Genomic DNA, 23646 nt, shown 5'->3' on the forward strand with positions numbered 1-23646 from the left:
CAGGGCCATGTAGTTTTGGATTTAATTTTCCCTCAATAATAAAACCCTTCATTTAAAAACGGCATGTGTTCAATTGTGTTATCTTTTACTAATATTTAAATTAGTTTGGTGATCTGAAACATTAGTGTGACAAACATGCAAAAATATAAAGAAATCAGAAAGAGGGCAAACACTTTTTCACACCACTGTATAGTTGAAGTCTCCATAAATCCACAGTGAAATATTTATACTTGCATTTTTCACTGTTGCCCAGCTTAGGATGGCATCCCTTTAAGGGTTCTTCCAAATATCATCTGTCTCATCTTGCTTGCACATTAGGGATGTTTATTCATTTTAAATGTATTTCCTTATATATTTCTGTAAAGCTGCTTTGTGACAATACTTACAATACTAAAGGTGCTATAGAAATCAAATGTAATCATTTGATGGATTTTTATGCTGCATCAACAGTACGTTTTTACCTCACTATCAACAGGCAATATATATTTTTTTCAATCTTTGACTCAGCACTTCGTTTAAGCCTGTTACACTGTAACTTTAGAATTTTACCCTTGTCTGGCAGGAGTCATGCATTAATGGTTAGTTCTAAAGAGATATTTCATTGTTGTGCACGTCCAGTCAGCTTGAAACCTGACCCTTTTGCTCAGACTGACGATTCTTTCTTGCACAATTTTTGCATATTCTGTCGAATGTCATTGATATAAATCCCCAAAGTGTTTCTAATACCATATTTATTTGGAAATATTATATTTAGCCTACGTGTTTGTGGGAAAGAGACTATTTTACATGACTGGATTTCTATGGAGTTTCTGAGAGGTTTCTTAATACATATTCAGACCGGATAATAGAATAGAATAGATTTTTATGGATTATTTCTTGTTTTTTTCTTGTTTTTTTCTTTTTCAAATAATATATAATATGCTATGCTAAAAGCTATAGAACTTTCTATTACACTAACAAATTTTCTGTTATTCGAATGTTACCTCGCTATACTTCATGGATCCTTAGGTGTCTCTAAACCTCATTTTGTAAGCCACTGCTTACAGAACAATTCGAGACTGAAGATGGCAGTGCTGAGACTCTCCATATCCAATCTGAGTTTCTGAATGTGCACACATCGAGCATGCACACAATTCGGTTAATTTTTATTTGTATAGCGCTTTTAATTAATAAATTGATTGTCCCAAAGCAACTTTACAGAGTAAATGCGGTGATATAAAGGACATTTTTATTCATTCTTTAAGTCCAAGTTTTTCCCTAAGGCCACTGTGGCAAGGAAAAACTCCCAGAGGTTGCATAAGGAAGAAGCCTTGAGAGAACCAGACTCAAGAGGGAACATCCTCATTTGGGTTGCACCAAATGTCCATTTATTACAGCTAAATGATTTTGAAGTGTGCAGTAATGGTAATCAGATGCAAACTGTAGTCCTGCGTCAGCGTAGCAGACTGTTGACATCAGCTACAGTCTAAATCCATTCTCAAAGCTCCTGTTCTTACTCCGGAATTTCATGGATCCCCAGGCTGTTGATGAGAAACAAGCCCCAGCTGCACAGAGTGGCCTCCAATCGAAGAGAACACCTTCCAGAGGCAGGCCGGGACGAAGCGGGCAGATCCGAGGAGAAGGCAGGAACAGTGGTCACTGAAACCTCAAAAGCATGTTAAACCATGTAACCATGTTTAACTCGACCGAGAGAGAGAGAGAGAAGAGGGGTGACAGGAAGATAAATATATGGATTATTAAGTATTCTTTTATACAACAATAAGAAAAGGACACTGTGCAGTTGGGGACTCTGGCAAGATTTGCTATGGCAGTATAACTAAAAGGGAGAACCAGTAGGTAACACAGACATGAGGGATCTCTGGGATACGAGACGACCCAACACACAACCGTCAACAAACCCGAGTGAACATGAAAGAGTGAGGGGACGACAGCATACAAATATCCCAGTTCACCAAACACTCTTTATCCATGATCCCTCCAGATCTGCTCCTTTAGATAAAAAGATCTACCGAGCAAAGACTTGACTAATATGAATATTGAATATCATGAATATATGTTTTTAACCTCGACTTCAACACTGAGTCCCGAACCCTAATTGGAAGGTTGTTCCATAACTGTGGGGTTTATAAGAGAATGATCTGCCCCTGCTGTAGTCTTCATTATTTGAGGTACCAACAAATAGCCTGCACATTTTGATCTAAATAGGCATGGGGAATCATATTGGTATAGAAGTTCATTTAGATACTATGGCATGAGACCCTTAAGTGCTTTATACGTCAGTAGTAGTATTTTCTAATCGATGGAAGATTTAATTGGGAGTAAGTGTAGATTGATTAAAACAGGGGTGATGTGGTCAAACTTGTGGGTAAGGGATCTAAAATACAAGTGGATGATTTGATTAAATGAATAAAATTGTCATCTCTTGAATAGGAGTAAATTGTTATAATTACAGTGCTATCTACAGAGCTTTCCAAAAAGAGTGTCCACCATTGGGCCCTTGAGCACGGCCCTTAACCTTCTCTACTCCAGGGGTGCCATGTCATGTCTGACCCAACATCCTGACAAGGTTTTGCTTTATTTCCGCTGTTCGATTCGTGTAAAAATAAATACATAAATAAACATGCATGGACAGCTTTATTGATTGGTTGCATTACATAATCTTGATTTGATGAGGAAGGGAGCGGGGGAGGGGGGGTGTTGGGGGCGTGGACTGCGCGCGCGTTAAAAGCCATGCAAGCACGCGTTGTTTTGCAAGTCGAAGTTGAACCTGCGCGCGCTCATTCGCATTCCGAGAAGTCTTGAGGCAAGGTCAGTGTACAACAGAGAAATGCTATTGCTGCACGCCATTAGCACATTAAACAACAGTGATTAAGGTTTTAAGCAACTGCTTTTTTAATTTGTGTGTGTGTGTGTGTGTGTGTGTGTGTGTGTGTGTGTGTGTGGGTAGGGACAGAAAAAAGGATTAGATTAGATAACTCAGGTCGCTGTATTATTAACACGTTTAATTAATGAATTAAAAAAGGTAAAGTTAAAGAAAAGGTAAAGTTGGGAATCTAACTACTTTTTGGGATGCTATTTAATAAATGCAGGACATTTCAATCTGGTATTTAAACCAAAAAACAACCTCAAAGGTCTGAAGGGTCAGAGCAAGAAGTCGATTCTGATATAAATTATTATGCATGCCAAATGCGTCTTTTGCTCTTTGGTTTTGGATTAAGAGGTCTATTTATTATATTCCTGTCAGGGATGATAGGGTGCAGACCTTCCTGGAAAACATAGGGTTTAGTCATTTTAGGAGTGTAAGTCTTATGCACTCCTAAAATTACCTAAAAGTTATTTTAGAAGTACCTCAGTCATGCTGTGGACACTGGCCAAGGTACCAAGCTGTGGTCCTTCTGCTTCTGTACCCTTATTGAGTAGGCACAAAAAATGTGAGCTGGAAGCTTAGTACTTGTGTTTCTACTTGCAATCGTTTGACTTTCTATATGAATGTGCGTATATGTGTTTAAGTCTAGGCTGAGGAAACATGGTACCTGCTCTGGCAATAAACGTCTCAAATGGTCTAGAAATCATTGGTGGGAAATATGCAGAGATTCAGACATCAAGAACAAAACCGCCTGCCAATCTAGTGGTCAAAACTTCACAGACAAATAAAACAGACTGTAAGCAAATATATTCTTGATAATAAAATATCATCAATCATACATATTTTTGTTGCATTTATTTTAAGTACTATCATAAAAGCTTAATAACATGGTATTATTATTATAATCTGGTATTTACAAAATAAATGGAAAAATGAGTAATTGTTCTTGTTGTGTCTTTTAATTGTTCAGTGACTGTGTACAGAGTGCCAGTTATCAATTCCAATGTCCACATGGCATTCTGCTTTAAGATAAAAGACAAATACTATTATCCAGTGGTGGAGCAGAACTCGGACACCAACAAATTCCACATAAAGGTATTTCTATGCATCTACACAAAATTCTATTCTGAATTATAAAACGTTATATAAGTATTTTAAAATTTTAGTGTAAATGCTATATTTTGCCCATTTTTACAGGTTGAGGGGCCAATAGAGAAGTCATTTGACAACTTCCCAGACAGGTTCCTGTTTAAATGGGATGGAACAAGAGATTATGGTAGCCTGTGTTCAGTGCTAGCTGACAAACATTATCTTTGTGTTTCTGACAATATGGTCATTCTGACATCCAAACAGGAATTTATTTTTAAAAGGAATGACAAAATACATGCACATGAAATGGCTTCAAGAAGCTTGCGTTCAATTACTTCATTAGTGTATGGCATCAGGTTAGACATCATATTAAATGATAAATCACAAGGAAAGGCAAGGAAATACCATAGATCTTGTCGTATCCATCCATGCTCCTGTACCAGATAGCTCTGGCTACCTATTATCACTAACTATTTTATTACCTATTATTCAAATCTATTAAAATCTGTTAACCAAAATTTAGACAGCACCTGTAAGAACATTTATCATAAATGTGTCTATACAATTAATTGTCAAGACATACAGCTTTTTTTTTGGCCCAGATGGTCTTTTCATTGTTGTCTGGTTTCTGTCCACATTCCAAAAACAAGGCAGTTGGTGGATTGTTATCTAAAATTGCCACTAGGTGTTAATGTATGTGATCTGCCCTGAAATGCACAGGTTTCTCATCCATTGTTGGAATTGTTGATCACAGCAAAATACAATGTAAATACTACAACTATTAAAACTACTACTACTACTTCTTTCTTTTTTTTCAGTTTCTCTAACACACTCTCCATTACTTTGCACTGTTGACCCCAGGTACCTAAACTTCACCTTCACCACCTCTTCTCCCTGCAACCGCACCACTCCACTGTCCTTCCTCTCATTCACACACATGTACTCTGTCTTACTCTTACTGACTTTCATTCCCCTTCTCTCCAGCACGTACCTCCAGCTCTCCAGGCTCTTCCCAACCTGCTCCCTACTCTCATAACAAATAACAATATCATCCGCAAACATCATAGTCCACAGAGACTCCTGTCTGACCTCGTCCAAACAGGAAAGGGCTCATAGCCGATCCTTGATGCAGTCCCACCTCTACCTTGTCTGTCATTCCTACTGCACACTTCACTGCTGTCACACTGTCCTTATACATGTCCTGCACCACCCTCACATACTTCTATGACACACCTGACTTACTCATACAATACCACATCTCCTCTCTCTGCACCCTGTCATACATTTTCTCTAAGTGCTCAAATGCACAATGCAACTACTTCTGTCCTTCTCTATACTTCTCTATCAACATTCTCAAAGCAAATAATGCATCTGTGGTGCTCTTCCTTGGCATGAAACCATACTGATAGTTTTACAGATGGTCACCTCTTCTCTCAGCCTGGCTTCCACTACTCTTTACCATAAAGTGACTGATCATCTATAATCCCCGGTAGTTACTGCAGGTCTGCACAGCTCCCTTATTCTTAAAGATCGGTACCATTTCTCAGACATCCTCTCACCTTCCAAAAACTTGTTAAACAATCTAGTTAAAAGCTCTACTGCCATCTTCCCTAAACATCTGCACTCTTCCACTGGTATGCCATCAGGTCCAACCAACTTTCCACTCTTCATCCTCTTAACAGACCAACATTTAATGTGCCCACACTAACCTCCAGTCTCCTACGCTTTCCCCTCTCCTTGTCCTCCTTTGGCTACTGTTAGTAATTTAGTAGTAATTAGCCCAAATTTTCCACCGGTACCCTGTTGGCAAACAATACCGGGCCACGACCGATCCAGTATGTAATTCAGTTTTGTGATTCGCATATCTGTTAATACTACTACTACTACTACTCCTACTTCTACTACTACTCATAATAATAATAATGTATTTACTGTAAACTGCTCTGTATGACAACTTGTAAAATGTATTAACTGTGAACTGTTCTGTGTATATGCTTGATTTAAAGAAATATTAAATACAATTGTTTCTTTCACTAGTTGTCAAGGGTTTCATTAATCTTTTTTTTTTAATAGAAAAAAAACTGATTATTAGATATTTTAATTATAAATGTTATAAGCTGAAGCATACAAAGAACACAAGGTTCAATAAAGTGCAATAAAAACAATAATCTCAGTAAAACACAAAAAAAAAAACAGTGAGACAAAAGAGCATAACCTGAAACAAGACTAAAACAACCATGGGAGACTAATGTGCAAAAATGAGTGATGTAAAGTGTGTGGGTATGTAGTACATATTATAAGTGCTAATCAGCAATGACTTGAAATCATATGTGTGTGATCAGTTACATGTCAAAAAATGAAAGAGCAGTGGGGGGAAGGAAATTTAGTCTGTTTTATAAAATCCTGAAATATTTATTGAATTGAAGTGCTTTATGCAGATGCAGTCATACTAGATCTAACAGTTTCCCTTCCCTATAAAAAAAATTACAACCTCTTTTGCAAAAAAAGGTGGGACACTGTTTAAAATGTAAATAAAAACAGAATGCAATTATTTGGAGTTCTCATAAATCCATATTTTTTTCACAATATAACAGAAAACATAAATGTTTAAACTGAGGAAATGTACAATTTAATGTTAATAAAATGCTAACTGCATACTGCAAGCTTGAGGTTTTCTCTGTGAATGTACTGATATGTCTTTGGATTTTCTCTCCCCTTCCCTTAAAAATCCCCCTTTATGTGAATCTGTAAATTTATGGTGATATTCCGTTATAGGGAGTTTTTCTGTCTCAGCCTGTGTCAATTGGATAAGATGGGGATTTTGAGGATAAAACATGTAAAACAGAATCTAAAAAATCCAAACAAATGTTTCCTTTTGTGTCTAAAATACATGTATAGTTCACACTGCCAATTAAGCCAGTTTTGAAATATAATAGCTTTAGTTTTGTTAGTGTTTACTGCCAGGTTTTAGGTGATTTGAAAAGCGACTTAAAGAGCAGCCAGATTCCATGTGTTTATCCAAAAACTTTTTAAATGCAACCTCCTTCAGCCCATGACCCCAAGATATGCCAAAGGTCTGGAAGGCATAATTCTGAAAATCTAATATCTAGATTAAAACAATATAAACCACATGTTTAGTGTTTGTATGTTTGTGTGTGTATATATATATATATATATATATATATATGTGTGTGTGTGTGTGTGTGTGTGTGTGTGTTTATTATTATTTGGTCAGTTTCCCCATTACTTTTGGTAAGTTCTGGTAAAAAATAGTTTCCAGTAGAGTATTTCTGGTAAGTGTTTGTGTGTAATGGACCAGCAACAACCTTATCAGGTATGTAAAATTTTAGGGAAAAAATAAGGCAAGATGATTATCTTATTGACCTGTTGTCAATTAACCAATTGAGTTACAAAATGTTTTAACTGTTTAAAATTAAATAACATACTTTTTCCAGACTTTTGTCACCCCGTTCCAACTTCTTTAAGATTTCTTGTATCCATCAAGTTCAAAATTACCTTTTTTCTCCCCTTAAATGGTACATTTCCTCAGTTTGACACGTGTTCTGTTATATTGTGAATAAAATATGGATTTATGAGATATCCAAATCATTACATTCTGATTTTATTTACATTTTATTTGCATTAATAGTGTATCTTATAGAGTCAGAGTCTATTAGAAATAAAAATAAGCAAAGCTTCACCAATCTGAATAATATTACGCAACATAACATTGCAAAACAGTTAAATATTTCATCATTTACATTACATAACATCATCAAAAATTTCAAAGAATCTGGTAAAATCTCTGTGTACAAAAGGCAACGGTAAAAAAAAATATTGGAGGTCTTTGATCTTGGTGCCCTCAAGTCAAGTCAAGTCAGGTCAAGTGGCTTTTATTGTCATTTCTACTATACACAGTGGTACACAGTACACAGTTAAAACAAGACAATGTTCCTCCGGAACCCTGGTGCTACACAGAACAACAACATAAAGCTACAACACATGCTACATAAAGTGCATCAAGTGCAACCTGGTGCAAACAGTGCAGACAAAAAACATTATGGACAGACATTACAAGACAAGACACAAAACCAAGATAGCGCCGACCAGTAAACCTAGGATGGGGTGAGGGAGATGAGCTTTCCTCAGCCTTTTCAGGAAGTAGAGCCTTCTCAGGCAGCACTGCATTTAAAACAGTCATAATTCTCTTATGGAAATCACTGCATGGGCTCATTAACACTTCCATGAATTATTGTCTGTGAACAGTTTGCCATGCCACTTACATGGTAGATTTAATGCAGGTTTAATTTCCATCATGCAAAGAAGAAGGCATGAGTGAACATGATTCGGAAACAGTACAATCCTCTCTGGGCCAAAGCTCATTTAAAATGTACTGAGGCAAAATGGAAAACTGTTTTGTGGTCAGACAAATTTCTTTTTAAAAACCAGACACAACGTTCTCTGGAATAAAGAGGAGAGGGACCATCCGCCTTGTTATCTGGGTTCAGGAAGCCGCATGCATTAGGGCCTGTAGAATGGGCAGCTTGCATATTTGGAAAGGCTCCATCAATGCTGTATGGTATATATAGGTTTTAAATGCTTCCATCCAGAAAACATTTTTTCCGGGAAGGCCTTGGATATTTGCGCAAGAAAATGCTTACTGCAATTATTACAATAGCATGACTTCATTATAGAACTGCCCTGAACTGGCCTGCCTGCAGTCTAGACCTTTCACCATTTAAAAACATTTGGCAACAAAGGACACACAGAACTGTTGAGCAGCTAGAATCCTGTGTCAGACACATATTGAACAACATTCCTCTCCCAGAACTTCAGTAACTGGTCTCCCCACTTCTGAGAGGTATACGAACAGAAGCCATGATGCCACACAGTGATAAACATGGCCCTTTTTGAGAACTGTTGCAGCCAGCTAATTCTAAATGTTTCCTTTAAAATAATCTATATTTCATTCTAAACATTTTATTTGTTTATTTTTTTTATTGTAAATAGAATATGGATTTATTAGATTTGCAAATCTTTGCTTTCTGTTTTTATTTACATTTTGAACATATGCACCAATATATTTGTAATTGTGGTTGTAATTCAGCATTTACAACCAAATGCAATGTGAACAAAAAATCACCATACAAAATTCAATGCTTAAAAATTCTATATTTGTGTGCGCACATCTAACCTTTAATATACTGTAATAGTATGAAATATAATAGTTTGAATAATAGTATGCTATTAAATTATACATTAGGGAATATATTTAGGACCTGCAAAATTTTAAACAAAGATTTCTGCATAATTACACCATGTCCAAACACATATATCCTAATTTAAGTGTCTGTTTAACTATATATCCAACTGTTTAAACGGTTTGCAACTTGTAAAGCTCACAAAAGAGAATAAATCAAACAGACAAAGAACAAATAAACATTGGATAGACTATACACCCACAGAAGTCCTGGGTTTGTCTTGGTTTGACACAGTTCATTCAGGCCACTCAGTTTCTTTAATGACTCATTTACTGTAAATCACATTTAAATTGGAATATCCAATATCCAAATAACATTTTTTGGGTAGCATGTGATTCAGGGGCAAGTGTTGCCATCACACTGCTCTAGAGTCCCCAGTTTAATCCAATTTATTCCAGAGCTTGAGGTTTTCTCTGTGAATGTAACGGTATGTCTTTGGGTTTTCTCTCCCCTTCCCTTAAACATGCTGGTAAATTAATTACTGACTCTAAAAACCCCTTTATGTGAATCTGTGAATTTATGGTGATATTCCGTTATAGGGAGTTTTTCTGTCTCAGCCTGTGTCAATTGGATAAGATGTGGATTTTGAGGATAAAACATGTAAAACAGAATCTAAAAAATCCAAACAAATGTTTTCTTTTGTGTCTAAAATACATGTATAGTTCACACTGACAATTAAGCCACTTTTGAAATATAATAGCTTTAGTTTTGTTAGTGTTTACTGCCAGGTTTTACGTGATTTGAAAAGCGACTTAAAGAGCGGCCAGATTCATCCAAATGTGTTCATGTGTTCATCCAAAAACTTTTTAAATGCAACCTCCTTCAGCCCATGACCCCAAAATATGCCAAAGGTCTGGAAGGCATAATTCTGAAAATCTAATATCTAGATTAAAACAATATAAGCCACATGTTTAAGTGTGTGTGTGTGTGTGTGTGTGTGTGTGTGTGTGTGTGTGTGTGTGTGTGTGTGTGTGTGTGTGTGTGTTTTGTTTTAATTATTTGGTCAGTTTTCCCATCACTTCCTGTAAGACTATCAGCAAAATAGTTCTCAGAGAGAAAGTATTTCTGGTAAGTGTTTGTGTGTAATGCAACAACCTTATCAGAGAACACAGCATTTGGATAAAATTTGTTTTGACGGTAGGCCAAATGGGTAATGTGCAGTTGCTTGTAAAAAAAAAATAACAAAGAAATAAAAACTGTCTCAAGTTCAGTCTGTCTCAAGTTGTAGTGTCCCTGTCTTATGTATTTCTTGTATAATGAATAGTTTGACTGTGCCCATGCCAACAGTATAATATTTACAATAAGTGTGTGTGCATTTGTCTTATTATTTTGAACACCTATACCAACCCTTTCATCTGTTGTTACACCCTTCTGTTGTGATATGAACTCTGAGTTGTGACAGACACAGAACAAAAAGAGAGAAAATGAGAAGACAGAAAGAGAAAAAGAGAGGCCATGCTCTAATGTTGATGCCATATTACATAAACAGTTTTTTCCACACCCACGATTTCTAGAAGCAAACAAACATTAATTAATTGATGTAAAAATGATGATTAATTGATTATCAGCATGCATGATTGTTATAGATGCCCATAGAAACATTTGTACTGCAGGCATTATATAATTACACTCCAAAATTATAATTTTGAGGTTTCACCACAAAACTTTTGCATTGATTACAAGGGGAAATTAGAATGATTTGGCAAAATGCATTAAAGGCAAGACACAAATATACAAAATAAATAAAGTAAGAATAATAATTATAAATACCGACAGCTAAAAACCATTTATAATAGAATAATAAAATATGCATAGCATAGATATAAATCAATACTAAACGAATTTAGTCTGTTTCATATGCATACTTACACATACAATATGGATCATTCCGCCTAAAGTTGCTAAAGTTAAATCTTTCATTGATGTTCATAGTACAAACTTTTGAATAAACATTTCCAAATAGTTTTTAGAGATAGATATTGTTTATGTATAAATACCTGTAACTACTTATTCACAGATGAGGATTGCAGTGCTGTATTCGATCCAGTGCAGATAATGTGTAGATGATGTAGTAACAATAATAAAAATCAGTCTAAACCAGACCTGGGCAAACTACGGCCCGCGGGCCACATTCGGCCCTTTTACGTCCCTGTCCGGCCCGCGTGAGGCCAATCATAAATTATAGGGATGCACCGAAGATTCGACCAACAAATATTTTCGGCCAAAATACCTAAATCACCGAAACAACACGGCTGAAACACAATTTTAATGATGCAAGTAAAAAGCGCAGCCAGCACACAGTTATCTGAATAAGAGCCAACATGTCTGCGGTGTGGACTTATTTCAATATCTTGGAGAAAGGCCCACGGACAGCAATTTGCAAAACATGCAATGCTAAAATTTTAAGAGGGGGGTGTATCTGCAAAGAGTTTCTCCACATCGTGTTTAATTTATCACCTGAAATCCAACCATCCCGATTGCCATTCTAAATATGTCGATCGCAAAACATTCCCTGTAGATCCCGAAAATAATAATTATTATAATATAATATAATATGTGCATATGTGCGTGCGCGAGCTGTGAGTGAAGGTGAACAGCGACAAGTGACGCCAGCCAGGTTACCCTCAAGATGTCGGCTCACGCTAAGATAAGAAAAGTTAATAGCGAATGCCTTGTTTTCAACAAGACATGGACTGCTAAGTGTTTTTTTACAGAAATTAAAGGTAAAGCCATGTGCTTAATCTGTGGTACACAGGTCGCTGTGTTAAAGGATAATAATTTGAATCGCCACTACACGACCAAGCAAGAGGATAAATACAGAAATCTGTCTGATGAAGAGCGCGTGCGGGAGTCTGATGCGTTGCTAGCAAAATTGCAAACCCAACAAGGACTTTTTATGAAACTTCACACCCCCAGAGATGCAGCCATCAGGACAAGTTATGTCAGTTCTCACAAAATCGCCAGGAAAAAGTAAGGCGTTATCTAACGGAGAGTTTATTAAGGAGTGCTTATTGGACTCTTATAATTGTTTTTGTTCTCTTATTTGACCTATACACCACAATTTCACATTGCCTAATAAAAAATATTTACAGAATAGTTATATTCTTCCGATTATCAGTACCAGCTATTTAAAATATATAATTTAGTGCATTTTACTAATGTAACAAAGTTGAGCAGAATTAAGTTCAAGTTATCGTTGGTGTGGCCCTTTGACACAATTCAGGTTTTTCATGTGCTCCCTTGTAAATATTAATTGCCCACCTGTGATCTAGATAGATAATATGCTAAACTAGATATAGCATATTTTGATCACCTGTTTGACTACCCTAACTGAAAGCATTAAATATATAAATAAAGATGGGGTTAAGACCCAACATGTTTCAGCATAAAATTGCATTTTGGTACAAACAAATCTCCATGAATACACGGTATGCCAGTGTTGGGGTATGGGCATAGTTTTGCCAATCGTCCACACACATATACTGTACATACAAGCAACTTCTCTGCTTGCTCCTCTATAATGAGTTATTTCCATTCTCTACATTCTCCAAAAAAATCACATTCCTTTTTTTATTTATTTTTTTATTTAATGTTTTAAATAAAAGCCTATCTTGCAACTGCATCCATCTCTGCCAACTGAGATAATACAATATATAGTAAAAGTGTAGTCAGCAATGTTAGATGAAATTACTCAAGTTTCATATGCTGAAAAAATATCAACATTCCACTTTGGAAAGACAGCTGTGGTTGACATAAAAAATATGTGCATGTGTGTTTGTGTGTGTTTGTGTTTGTGTTTGTGTGTGTGCGTGTGTATGTGTGCATGCGTGCGTTCGTGCGTTCGTGCATGCGTGTGTGTGTGCGTGTGTGTCTTTCCATAAAAATCAACCACCATCGACCCACACAGTTCATACAAAATAAATAGAGATGAAGGGATCACTATACATTGTTCCAAAAAAACACTATAAGCTTTATTTGGAACAGTGACAAACTGATGTGAGTCTAAATGTAAGAAGCCACTGGTGTAAAACATTCTTGATATGTTTGCCAGTGATATTAGGGTGAGGAACAGGTGTGAAAGAAGACAAAGAAAATAAGGCTCAGTAGTGGGAAGAATATAATTTTTACCAATTTTAGGATTTTTATGATGGTGTGTAAATGTTTTGTGATTTGATTAAGTGATGTGTTTTAAATTGCAAGGTAAAGATATATAGTATGTATTGTAGTGTTTTACTATTTGATGACTTAAATTCTTAATTTGATGAACTGCCTTGATTTAAGTTTGCTCTAACAAAAATTATAGTGTGTATTTATATTGTTGGGTAAGAGCTTCTCTTGCAGCATTTCTTTGTGTGGTGTTCCTGGTAATTATTTGTGCCTGAGAAAGGAACCAGTGATAGGCTCATGGGAGCTCAAGGTTTATTTATGTGTGGAAGACAGTGAACAGAAAAGCTATTGTAACACTATTTTCTAAAAAAAAATAAAAAATTCTGTAACACCCTGAAACTGAGTTACAGTACAGTGGTCAGGGTCACGATATGCAGCACATATATTATTCATTCCAGTACATTCTTGTCATCATCAATCATGTACTGGAATTAACAATTTAATATTGTGCAATTTAATATTGTGCAATAAAATGATGCACAGTAATAAATGTTACTGTATCAAGTCACCTTCCACAAGTATTAGAGTTTTGTAAAATAAATAATTTGTCCTACAGTATCTGTCGGTGCTGTTACCATGTCATTAAATTACATATATGATCTAGATAGATAATATGCTTAACTAAATATAGCATATTTTTGACTACCCAATCTGAAAGCATTAAATATAAAAATAAAGAAAAGGTTGAGACCCAACATGTTTCAGCATGAAGCATTTTGGTACAAACAAATCTCCATGAATACATGGTATGCCAGTGTTGAAGTATGGGCATAGTTTTGCCAATCGTCCACACACGTACAGTATACTGTACACACAAGCAACTTCTCTGTGTACAGTCCTCGTACTGTGCATCGTCCTTGTAATGTGCATCAGATGCAGAAGCTGTTAAAAAAACAGACGTATGAGTGCTTTAAGCATTTCTTTAGAGGCTGCAAAAGCAGAATGTCCACTTGTCAGAGCTTAGACGATATGCAGCACACTGCAACAAATCAGTTTGTATGGCTGTCATCCCAGAAGTAGCCTCTTCTGAAGCTGGCTCACAAGAAAGTCCGCAAACAGTTTGCTAAAGACAACCTGTCCAAGAGCATAAATTACTGGAACTACTGAAGGTGGAGAAACGGCATGTGCCTAACATCCAACATCTCCGTAATGTCATTATGGAGGAGTGGAAGAGGATCCCAGCACAACTTGTGTAGCTCTGGTGAATTCCAGGCCCAGGATTAAGGCAATGGTGCTCACACAAAATATTGACACTTCGGATACTGTTATGACATGTTTGGGATACTGTATATATTTATATATACTTGTTACTTATACTTGGTTAAAAAAAAAAATAAAAAAAAAATATATATATATATATATATATATATATATATATATATATATATATATATATATATATATATATATATATATATATATATATAAATAAAAAAAATGTTTCTTTCTTTAACTGAAGAAAAGCCAGTAGACGGGACTTGTTTTAAAATATCTGAAACATTGTTCTGAACCTCAAGTGTTTTGTAATTTATGGCAAAGTGCAACTGCTAACTCATCAGAACAACTGAGGGTGCAGGAAGAAAAGACCCACATAACAGAGGCATGCCGCCATCTTGAGGCTGACCGTTACCATTGCAGCCCGGCCTCAGAAGGCAAGAACCTTCTGGAACTTTATACACAAAATGAGCTTCCAGCTTTAGGACTTTAAATTTGAGATGAGGCTAAGTATAAAAAATATACAGACAAAATAAACTAACGGTTGATTGAAGGGAGCAAGCAGGTGATGAGAGACCTCAGAGAGGATGAAAACAATGAAATAGAAACAAAGATCTATCAACTCAGGGTGGTTCTAGTGAATGACATTAGGCGGATTATGAGTGGTTGCGGCCCAAACACCTAATACAGTTGTTCCCATAACTAATATTTACAGAGATAATATTTAATTAGAAAAAAAATCTCATTTAAACCAAAACTGAACGGTGATAAAGAAAATAACTTTGAAAACTTAAAAACTTTTAACTTTATATTAACTTTAAACTCCATAAATCTTGTTTTTTATAGGATCCGATCAGTTTTCAAATCAAATTAAATACTAAATCAACCTATCAAGCCTATTTTCTAACTTCAGTACAAAATCAGAACATTGTATAAAAATCTGAAAAAAATTCAAGATTCAATTTCAAAAAGAAAATCAAGTTGTGATAGCGAGAAAACAACTTTTGTTTTGTGGAGATCACAAGAAAACAAAAAAGAAATAAAATTATAATGCATGGCCTCTTATGACTTCTTATGAGTTTGAGGTAGGGGTAAAACAACTATTCTGTGCTGCTGGGGCAGGGCTTTGTTTAGGACTGTTACAGACTGATCATTGTTTACTGGCTGCAGGCCGCCCACTCAATCATAAATTAGAAATCATTTGGAGAATTTCTGTGTTAATTTTCCCTTTAAATCAGAATCAGGTTTGTTGGCCAAGTGTGTTGACACACAAGCAATTTGATTCCAGTTGTTGGTGGCCACCGGTCCTATATCAACTTTTTTTTTTTTTTTTTTTTTTTAAAACAGTATACAACAAACAACAGTGCAGAATAATGGAACACGTACCAAGTTACAAATGGTTTTATCTTGAAAGAAATTATGTAAAATACAGTCTGTGCTCCAGGACTGGTGACTGATGCATTTATTCTGATTTGATTTTCTTTAACTCTGCCTCTTTTTAATACACTGGCTCACTTCTTCTCATCACTCGAGCACACAGAATTCTATTTATCTATTTTTCTGTTTACACTGAAATACATTTATAATCCCAGTGTATTATTACAGCTATGCGAAGTTTGTTACAACAGCTGCTTTAGTGATAGTTAAAGAGTCAGGTATACCTTAAATATACTCTCTTGAGTGAAATGGCTGAAATTATAATTCAGATGCAAATCTCCAAATACTAATAGTACAATGTGATGTGCAGATTTGTACTCTCTCATGTCTTCTAACAAAAAAAATCACTAAATCAAGGGTTATAGATCTTCTTCTTCTTCTTCTTCTTCTTCTTCTTCTTCTTCTTCTTCTTCTTCGTCTTCGTCTTCTTTTGGCTGCTCCCATTAGGAGTCGTGAAAGTGGTACGTCTGCCTCTTTCATACCAACTACCTGCATGTCTTCCCTTTATCACAAATCACTCCTGCACTCTTTTCTTCACTTCTCTAACACACTCTCCATTACTTTGCACTGTTGACTCCAGGTACCTAAAGTCCTCCACCTTCTCCAACTCTTCTCCAAATCTTGTTAAGAATCTGGTTATAAACTCCACTGCCATCTCTCCCAAACATCTCCATACTGGTCATCTGGTCTCTTTGCAAAATCTACCTTCCACATTCCTCTCCTAAAGGCCATACCTACCCATCACCTCCTCATCACCTCTGCTCACTTTACCTACATGCCCTTTAAAGTCTGCCACAATCACCAATCGTTCATTCCTAAGTACACCTTCTACCACTTCATCTAACTCACTCCAGAATTTTCTTCATGTTCATCACTTTATCAGAAACTTTCTTCACCTCCAATACACTCTTACTTTACTCTTCCTTCAGGATCACCCCTACAATCCTCCCCATTTATCCAGGCTTGGGACTGGCACTAAGAGTGCACTGGCTTGTGCAACCATAATGGCTGGGTTACATCAAGGGTTAGAGATAGGCTGTGTATATTAGTGAAATCATTATTTCTTATCATTAATTATCATTTATTCATTACATAAATATATTGTTTGTATTACAGTCAGAAATACTGAACAAGTCATGCTGTTATACAAGTAAGCTGTTATAAAAGTGTGCACACATTGCAGATTTCAGAAATAAAACACATTATAGTTTTAAATATGATTGATTTTTATCATTCTGAGATTAGTTACATTTACTGACACAGGGCTAAGCTGTAGGGAATTAAAACAACATGATTAATAGATATTCAATTACTCTCTCTGCAAATCTATAACTCTTTACCACCTGAGACTGGTAAACTATGGGTTAAAATATGTATATTCAGACATTAGTATGTTGCCACATATTTACTTTTTTGCTCAAATAATAATCCTAATAATAATAATCATGGCAATGCCAATGGCCTCATCCAAGCAGAACATTTTATGTTAATTAAATAAAAATTTTATATGTATAGCACTTTTACCATCGACCATTGTCACAAAGCAATTATACAAAAATATATATATTTTGCATATTTATATTAAATGTTTTTTTCCCCCTAATGAGCATGCCAGAGGTTATGATAAGGAAGTCCTAGACATCATATAAGGAAGGAACTTTAAAAGTAACCAAACTAAAACCTATTCTGATCTGGGTGAATAGACATTTGGTGCCACCCAGATAAGGATTAGCTCCCTTTTGAGTCTGGTTCATCTCAATGTTTCTTTCTTATACCATCTCATCTACAATTTTACAACCGCTTTATCTCTGTAAAGCTGCTTTGATAAAGTGTTTATTGTTAAATACGTTATACAAATAAAAATGTAATTGAATTTTATTTAATATTCGTGCCCATTAGGGTTGCACAAGCCAGTGCACTCTTAGTGCCGGTCCCATGCCCCAGTAAATGGGGAGGGTTGCGTTAGGAAGGGCATCCAGCGTAAAACATGCCAAACCAAATATGCGCATCACAAACCAGAATTTCATTCCAAATCGGTTGAAGCCTGGCACAGGTATTGTTAGCTACAGAGACAGCAGGGAAAGGAGAAATGTAGGAGAGTGGAGGTTCGGGTGGGCACTTTAAACATTGGCACTTTGACTAGTAAAGGGACAAAGTTAGCTGATATGATGGAGAGGAGAAATTCAGATATGTTGTGTGTTCAGGAGACCAAGTGGAAAGGAAGTAAGACCAGGAACATTGAAGGTGGGTTTAAACTGTTCTTTCATGGTGTGGATGGAAAGAGAAATGTTGTAGGGGTGATCCTAAAGGAAGAGTACAGTAAAAGTGTAGTGGAGGTGAAGAGAGTTTCTGAAAGAGTGATGTTGAAGGGGTGATGATAAATGTCATCAGTGTTTATGCTCCACAAGTGGGCTGTGAGATGGAGAAAAATAAAAAAAATTCTGGAGTGAATTAGATGAAGTAGTGGAGAGTGAACCTAGTAATGAAAGGGGAAACTTCAATGGGCATGTTGGTGAAGGGAACAGAGATGATGAGGAGGTGATGTGTAGGTATGGTCTTAAGGAGAGGAATGTGGAAGGGCAGATGGTGATACATTTTGTTAAAAGGATGGAAATGGCAGTGGTGAATACGTATTTTAAGAAGAAGGAGGAGCATAGAGTGACATATAAGAGTGGAGGAAGGTGCACACAGGTGGACTATGTTCTATGTAGGAGATGCAACCTGAAGGAGATTGGAGAATGTAAGGTGTTGGTGGGGGACAGTTTTGCTAGACAGCATCTGATGGTGGTCTGTAGGATGTTTTGGAGGTGAAGAAGAAGAGGAGAAGGAGGACTGAAAAAAGAATAAGATAGTGGAAACTGAAGGAGGAAGACTGTAGTGTGAGATCCAGGGAAGAGGTCAGAGGTCAGGGGCTCGGTGGTGGTGAAGAGGTGCTGGATGATTGGGAAACTACTGCAGAAGTGATAAGGGAGAAAGCTATAGTAGGAAGGTACTTGGTGTGACATCTGGAAAGAGAAAGGAAGACATAGAGATGTGGTGGTGGAATGAGGAAGTGCAGAAAAGCATAAGGAGAAAGAGGTTGGCAAAACAGAATTGGGATCGACAGGGTGATGAAAAAAGTCAGCAAGAGTACAAGGAGATGTGGCAGCAGGTAAAGAGGTATGTGGTAAAAGACAAGGAAAATGGCATATGAGGAGCTGTATGAGAAGTTGGAAAGAGAAAAGGATTTGTACTGATTGGCCAGAGAGAGAGAGAGACCGAGCTAGGAAAGATGTGTTGCAAGTTAGAGCTATAAAGGATGGAGATGGAACTCTGTTAACTATTGAGGAGAGTGTGTTGAGAAGATAGAGGGAGAATTTTGAGCAGCTGAAGAATGAGGAAAAATGAGAGAGAAGGTTGGATGATGTGGAGATTGTGATGCAGGAAGTGGATAGGATCATTACGGGGGAAGTGAGAGCAGCGATTAAAAGGATGAAGAGTGAAAAGTTGGTTGGACCAGATGGAGATTCATTGTCAGGACCTTCTGGGGTCGCAGCAGTGACTTCTGGGTCAGCGGCCATCTTGCCGTTTATCCCACACCACTCTGGGTTTTTTTTTACCCATTTTGCTCAGTTTGCCAGCTCTTGGATATTTTGAGTGTTTTTTGTATTTTTTATTTTGGTACTTTTGTATTTTTGATTTTGGTTCTTTTGTATTTTTGATTTTGGTTTTCCATATGAATTAAAAGAGAATAAATTTCTCTCTAATACAGTGGTAGAACATCTAGCTGCTTCATAGCTCCAGGGTCCCTATTTTGATCCCAAGCTTGGGTTTCTGATTACTCTGTGTGAAATCTTTGTTTAAATTTCAATGCTCCAGACATAAAGTATCTCTCAAAAGTAAGTATACCCCTTGCATTTTAGCAACCATTTTAGTGTATCTTCTCAAGGGACAATACTAGAATACTAGAAATGAAACTTGAATATATTTTATAGTAGTCAATGTGCAGCTTGTATAGCACTATAGATTATTTGTCCTCTGATAATAACTCAACATACAGCAATTATTGTAAAAATAGCTAAATATAGCTATATTAGAAATATAGAGAAATGTGGAAATGCAGAAATTAATTCAGGTATAAAAATATAATTTCTAAAATTTCTAAAAACATTAGAAACAGAAATAACATGCCTTTTCAATATAAATATGAGGGAAAAAAAGGCTGTGAATTGTCTTTTTTATATAAACTTTTAAATTGTGCTGCATTTGCAGTTGTTTGATATTCATGAGTATTTTTGTGAATTTTTGTACAAAAGTTCAATATGGTAAAAAAATTATTACAGCCTTCTTTGCTCATATTTATCAAGGGTGGCCATATTACTGGAGGGCACTGTATGTACACACAAGCGCCCACTTTACATTTATAGCACGTTTGAGATCCTTTTAATGTCGACACATTTTCACAAATTTCTGTTAGTGCCATTGTTTTTAGCTTCCGCTCGCACATGACTCAAACAAGAAACAATTCATCAGCAAAGAATTTTTATTTTTCATTGAAAGGAAGTTGGTGGAGTGTTACAGCAGAATGATGTCGACTAAACAGCTGCCTTTTTCATGGGACATGGTACAGGAATAACTAAACTGAAGGCAAAACTGAAACAGATTTTACAATGTGGTAGAAAATTGCTATTGCTCCCAGGTGGATTTATGACAAGCGTTTTGAACCAAAACCTGAAAAAAGAATTCACACATTGAGGCTATGCATGACAAAAGTCACAGTTTGTAAATTCTGCATGTTCCTCTACAGAAAATGAAATGATTGTTTAATATTACAGCATACAGAAATGAAAAAGGGAAAAAACAGATCTGACAAGATGGTTGTAAACTGTCACAGACATACTTTTAAAATTTCATGGAAAAGAGACAGATTGATGAGAATAGTCTGTTCTGGGAAATTAGTGATGTCATACGCATATTCAAATACAAATAATACAAAAGGCTTAAAGAAACATTTCTTTTGAAGAGGGATTTAAAAAGGTCAAATTATAAAGAAAAGGGTTACAAAGCACCTTAATACTGTTTTTACTTTCTTATGGTCTTATATTAATAAGGACCATCTGAAAATTAGGAAAAAGAAGAAAAAACAACAACTGAAAAAATATCCTGCTGGATAACTGCATCCAAGGTTTGTTTCAATAAGCCTGTTATAGCTGAATCAATTCTATACTCCTATATATAAATATAATTCTATATATATTTCTGCATTTCCTGTTTAAAAATAAGTATTTTTACCCTATGTTGGGTCAGTTTTCTGTTGAATCTAATGTATGTTTCCAGTTTCATTCAATTTGTTTTTCAATTCAGTAACTTCTAATCGTACAGTCAAACTCAGATCAAATCAATCAAATCTCCATCGCTTCTTGTCCAATATTCCACACACCATCTAATCCAGGTTAACATAGTATACTTTAGAAAATACCGACACGCAGTATCTGTGCTAAGGTTTATAATTTTAGAGCAGTGTCAAGGTATCAGTATATTTTAGAATAATAGCGGCTGTGTGCTTTGTCAACCTTCGTCTATTTATTGTAAGAATAATTTAGTATGTACATTCAACCGGTTTTGTATTTTACATGATCTTAATAATAATAATACATAAGTAATGTTTATGGGCGTCTGTGAAATGTTTCGTAGCACCTTTTTTGTGTCAATGGTCCACATACTGTGTCTGTATACACTGTAAAATGTCCATGTTTCTACTTGAACTTTTGAAATGAAATCACAACTCAAAAACTGGAACTGAAAGTTAATAAATCCATTACCCAAGACATGAAACCAGGTAAGAAAACCTTTTAGACAAACTTCCTGAATAAGTTTTGTTGCAAATTTGCTGGTTTTCTCTCTATTATGGCAATGTATACTGTAAATAACCTCAATACGTGACACTGAATGATTACATTGTGTTCACAAGTTCACTCAGAACAGGCTTTTGGTTGGTTTAATTGTTTCTTACATGCCATTTTAAAAACAGGTCTGCACCAAAAAAGGAGCTTTTTTCCCTCTAACTAGGCCTAAAGCAGCTGGCGAGGGAAAGTCGTTCAGCTCAGCTCGCTTCGTGTTCACTTTACACATTCCTTTATTTTATTATTTACGCCATGTTTGTCAGTCACACAACTTTATTCGCGGTAGGTGTTTTAGTATTAAAGTTTATCATGCACATCCTTTCGAAGTTGCCAAACGCGCTGGGAGAACACAATAAAGCCCGGTCCTGGAGATCAGAAATCAGTCGTCGTCCACGTCGTCTCCTTCGGACTCTTCGTCTCTTTTCCGCTCGAACATTTTATCCCTCTGCCTCTCCTGGATCTCCTTCATCTCCTCGGCGTAACGACTGAAAGCTCCGCCGAACTTGCTCCAGGCTTTAAACGGCACCGTGATCGAGTTCCGGTAGCTGGGCTTCACCTCGCTGACCCGCAGGAACACGCCATACTTGTTGGCGCCAACGTCGAAAAAGAACCGCTTCGAGTCCACTGTGATGGACGTGCCCTCGGGCAGCTCGCTGAAGCCGCCGGCACCGCACCCAGGCCCGGCTAGCTCATCATCATCACCGCCGTAGTCGTCTATTAGCTTAGCCAAGGCGTCGCGGAACTCGATTAGTCCCTGAGCCGGGAGAGCGATGGTTTGTCCGGATTGCATGGCCGCCCCAGGGGCCACTACTCCTCCGATTCCGAACCCCGATCCGCGGTTGACTGTCTGCCGGATCCTCAGGAACCTCCCGCGTTGGTTCTCTTTCAGATCGAGGTAGTATTTACGATTTTCCCTCACCAAGAATTCGCTCTTCAAGGCCCGTCTTGGCCCGCCGTCCTCCCCGCCGGAGGACTGTGCGATCTGCTCCGGGGTGCTAGGCCCCAGCTGGGCGTAGTGTTCGATAAAGTCCCCCAAGTAGTCGCGGAATTCCGCAGCCACCGACATGGACAGCGTAAGGCGACTTTTGGAGCCTCCAGCTCCGACCTCGGCGATCTTCACGAACCGACCCTTTGAGTTTTGCTTCACGTCCAAGTAAAAGCGCTTGTTCTGGATGTCCAGGCGTTTGGAGGCCAGCTCCTGGGTCTCTTCTTGATCCCGCTGAAAATGATGGAATCCGCCGCCGCCGCCTCCACCACCACCACCACCGCTGCTGCTGCCACCGCGCTCACTCCCACTATCCCCATCCGCCATCTTCACCATCACCAGCAGCTGCTCCTCTGCCTTCTAACAGTCCAGCACGCTGAGTCATTTACTCCACCCGTATACCGACGAAAAACACGCCCCCTAACCTTAATAATGACCAGTAGTTCAAGATCATAAATTTGGTCATTAAACAATAAAAAGATAAACAAATCCTTACAATCATATCATAATTATTTTTTATGTACTTATATATAATAAAATAATCATTTCCGCCACAACTATTCTCCAGATGCACTTGAAGTTCTCAGGTTGCCACGGTAACGTGAACGACTTCTAAATTGTCCAATCATTTAACGGTCACACGAAGACCCAACCAATCACAGTGTAGAGGCGGGTTTTTCTTTAGAATACGAGTGGGAAAAATAATATAAACAGGGAGACCATAGGAACCTGATTAGACCAGAA

General features: G+C 37.0%; 1 protein-coding gene and 2 long non-coding RNA genes across 5 annotated transcripts in view; 2 read left to right on the plus strand and 1 right to left on the minus strand.

Annotated features, from left to right (window-relative positions):
- Window positions 1-23646, plus strand: part of LOC310718318 — a 198226-nt gene that overhangs the window by 137437 nt on the left and 37143 nt on the right. The gene's annotated exons all lie outside the window — the stretch shown is intronic.
- LOC310718311 lies at window positions 2738-5988 on the plus strand. Of its 3 annotated transcripts, none has more exons than XR_014531084.1 (4): window positions 2738-2808; window positions 3511-3662; window positions 3837-3961; window positions 4064-5988. It is a non-coding gene; the product is annotated as an uncharacterized lncRNA (long non-coding RNA). The 3 variants fall into 3 exon arrangements; XR_014531085.1 differs by having other exon boundaries at window positions 2750-2814; window positions 3516-3662; XR_014531086.1 differs by having other exon boundaries at window positions 2751-2808; window positions 3516-3662.
- On the minus strand, window positions 20540-23297 carry purba (purine-rich element binding protein Ba). The gene has a single exon (XM_083527046.1). It carries the CDS (start codon window positions 23236-23238, stop codon window positions 22297-22299), a length of 942 nt encoding a protein of 313 aa, XP_083383172.1. The 5' UTR covers window positions 23239-23297; the 3' UTR covers window positions 20540-22296.

This window comes from Silurus aristotelis (assembly GCF_946808225.1).
Source record: "Silurus aristotelis genome assembly, chromosome: 23".
NCBI classification, from domain to species: domain Eukaryota; kingdom Metazoa; phylum Chordata; class Actinopteri; order Siluriformes; family Siluridae; genus Silurus; species Silurus aristotelis.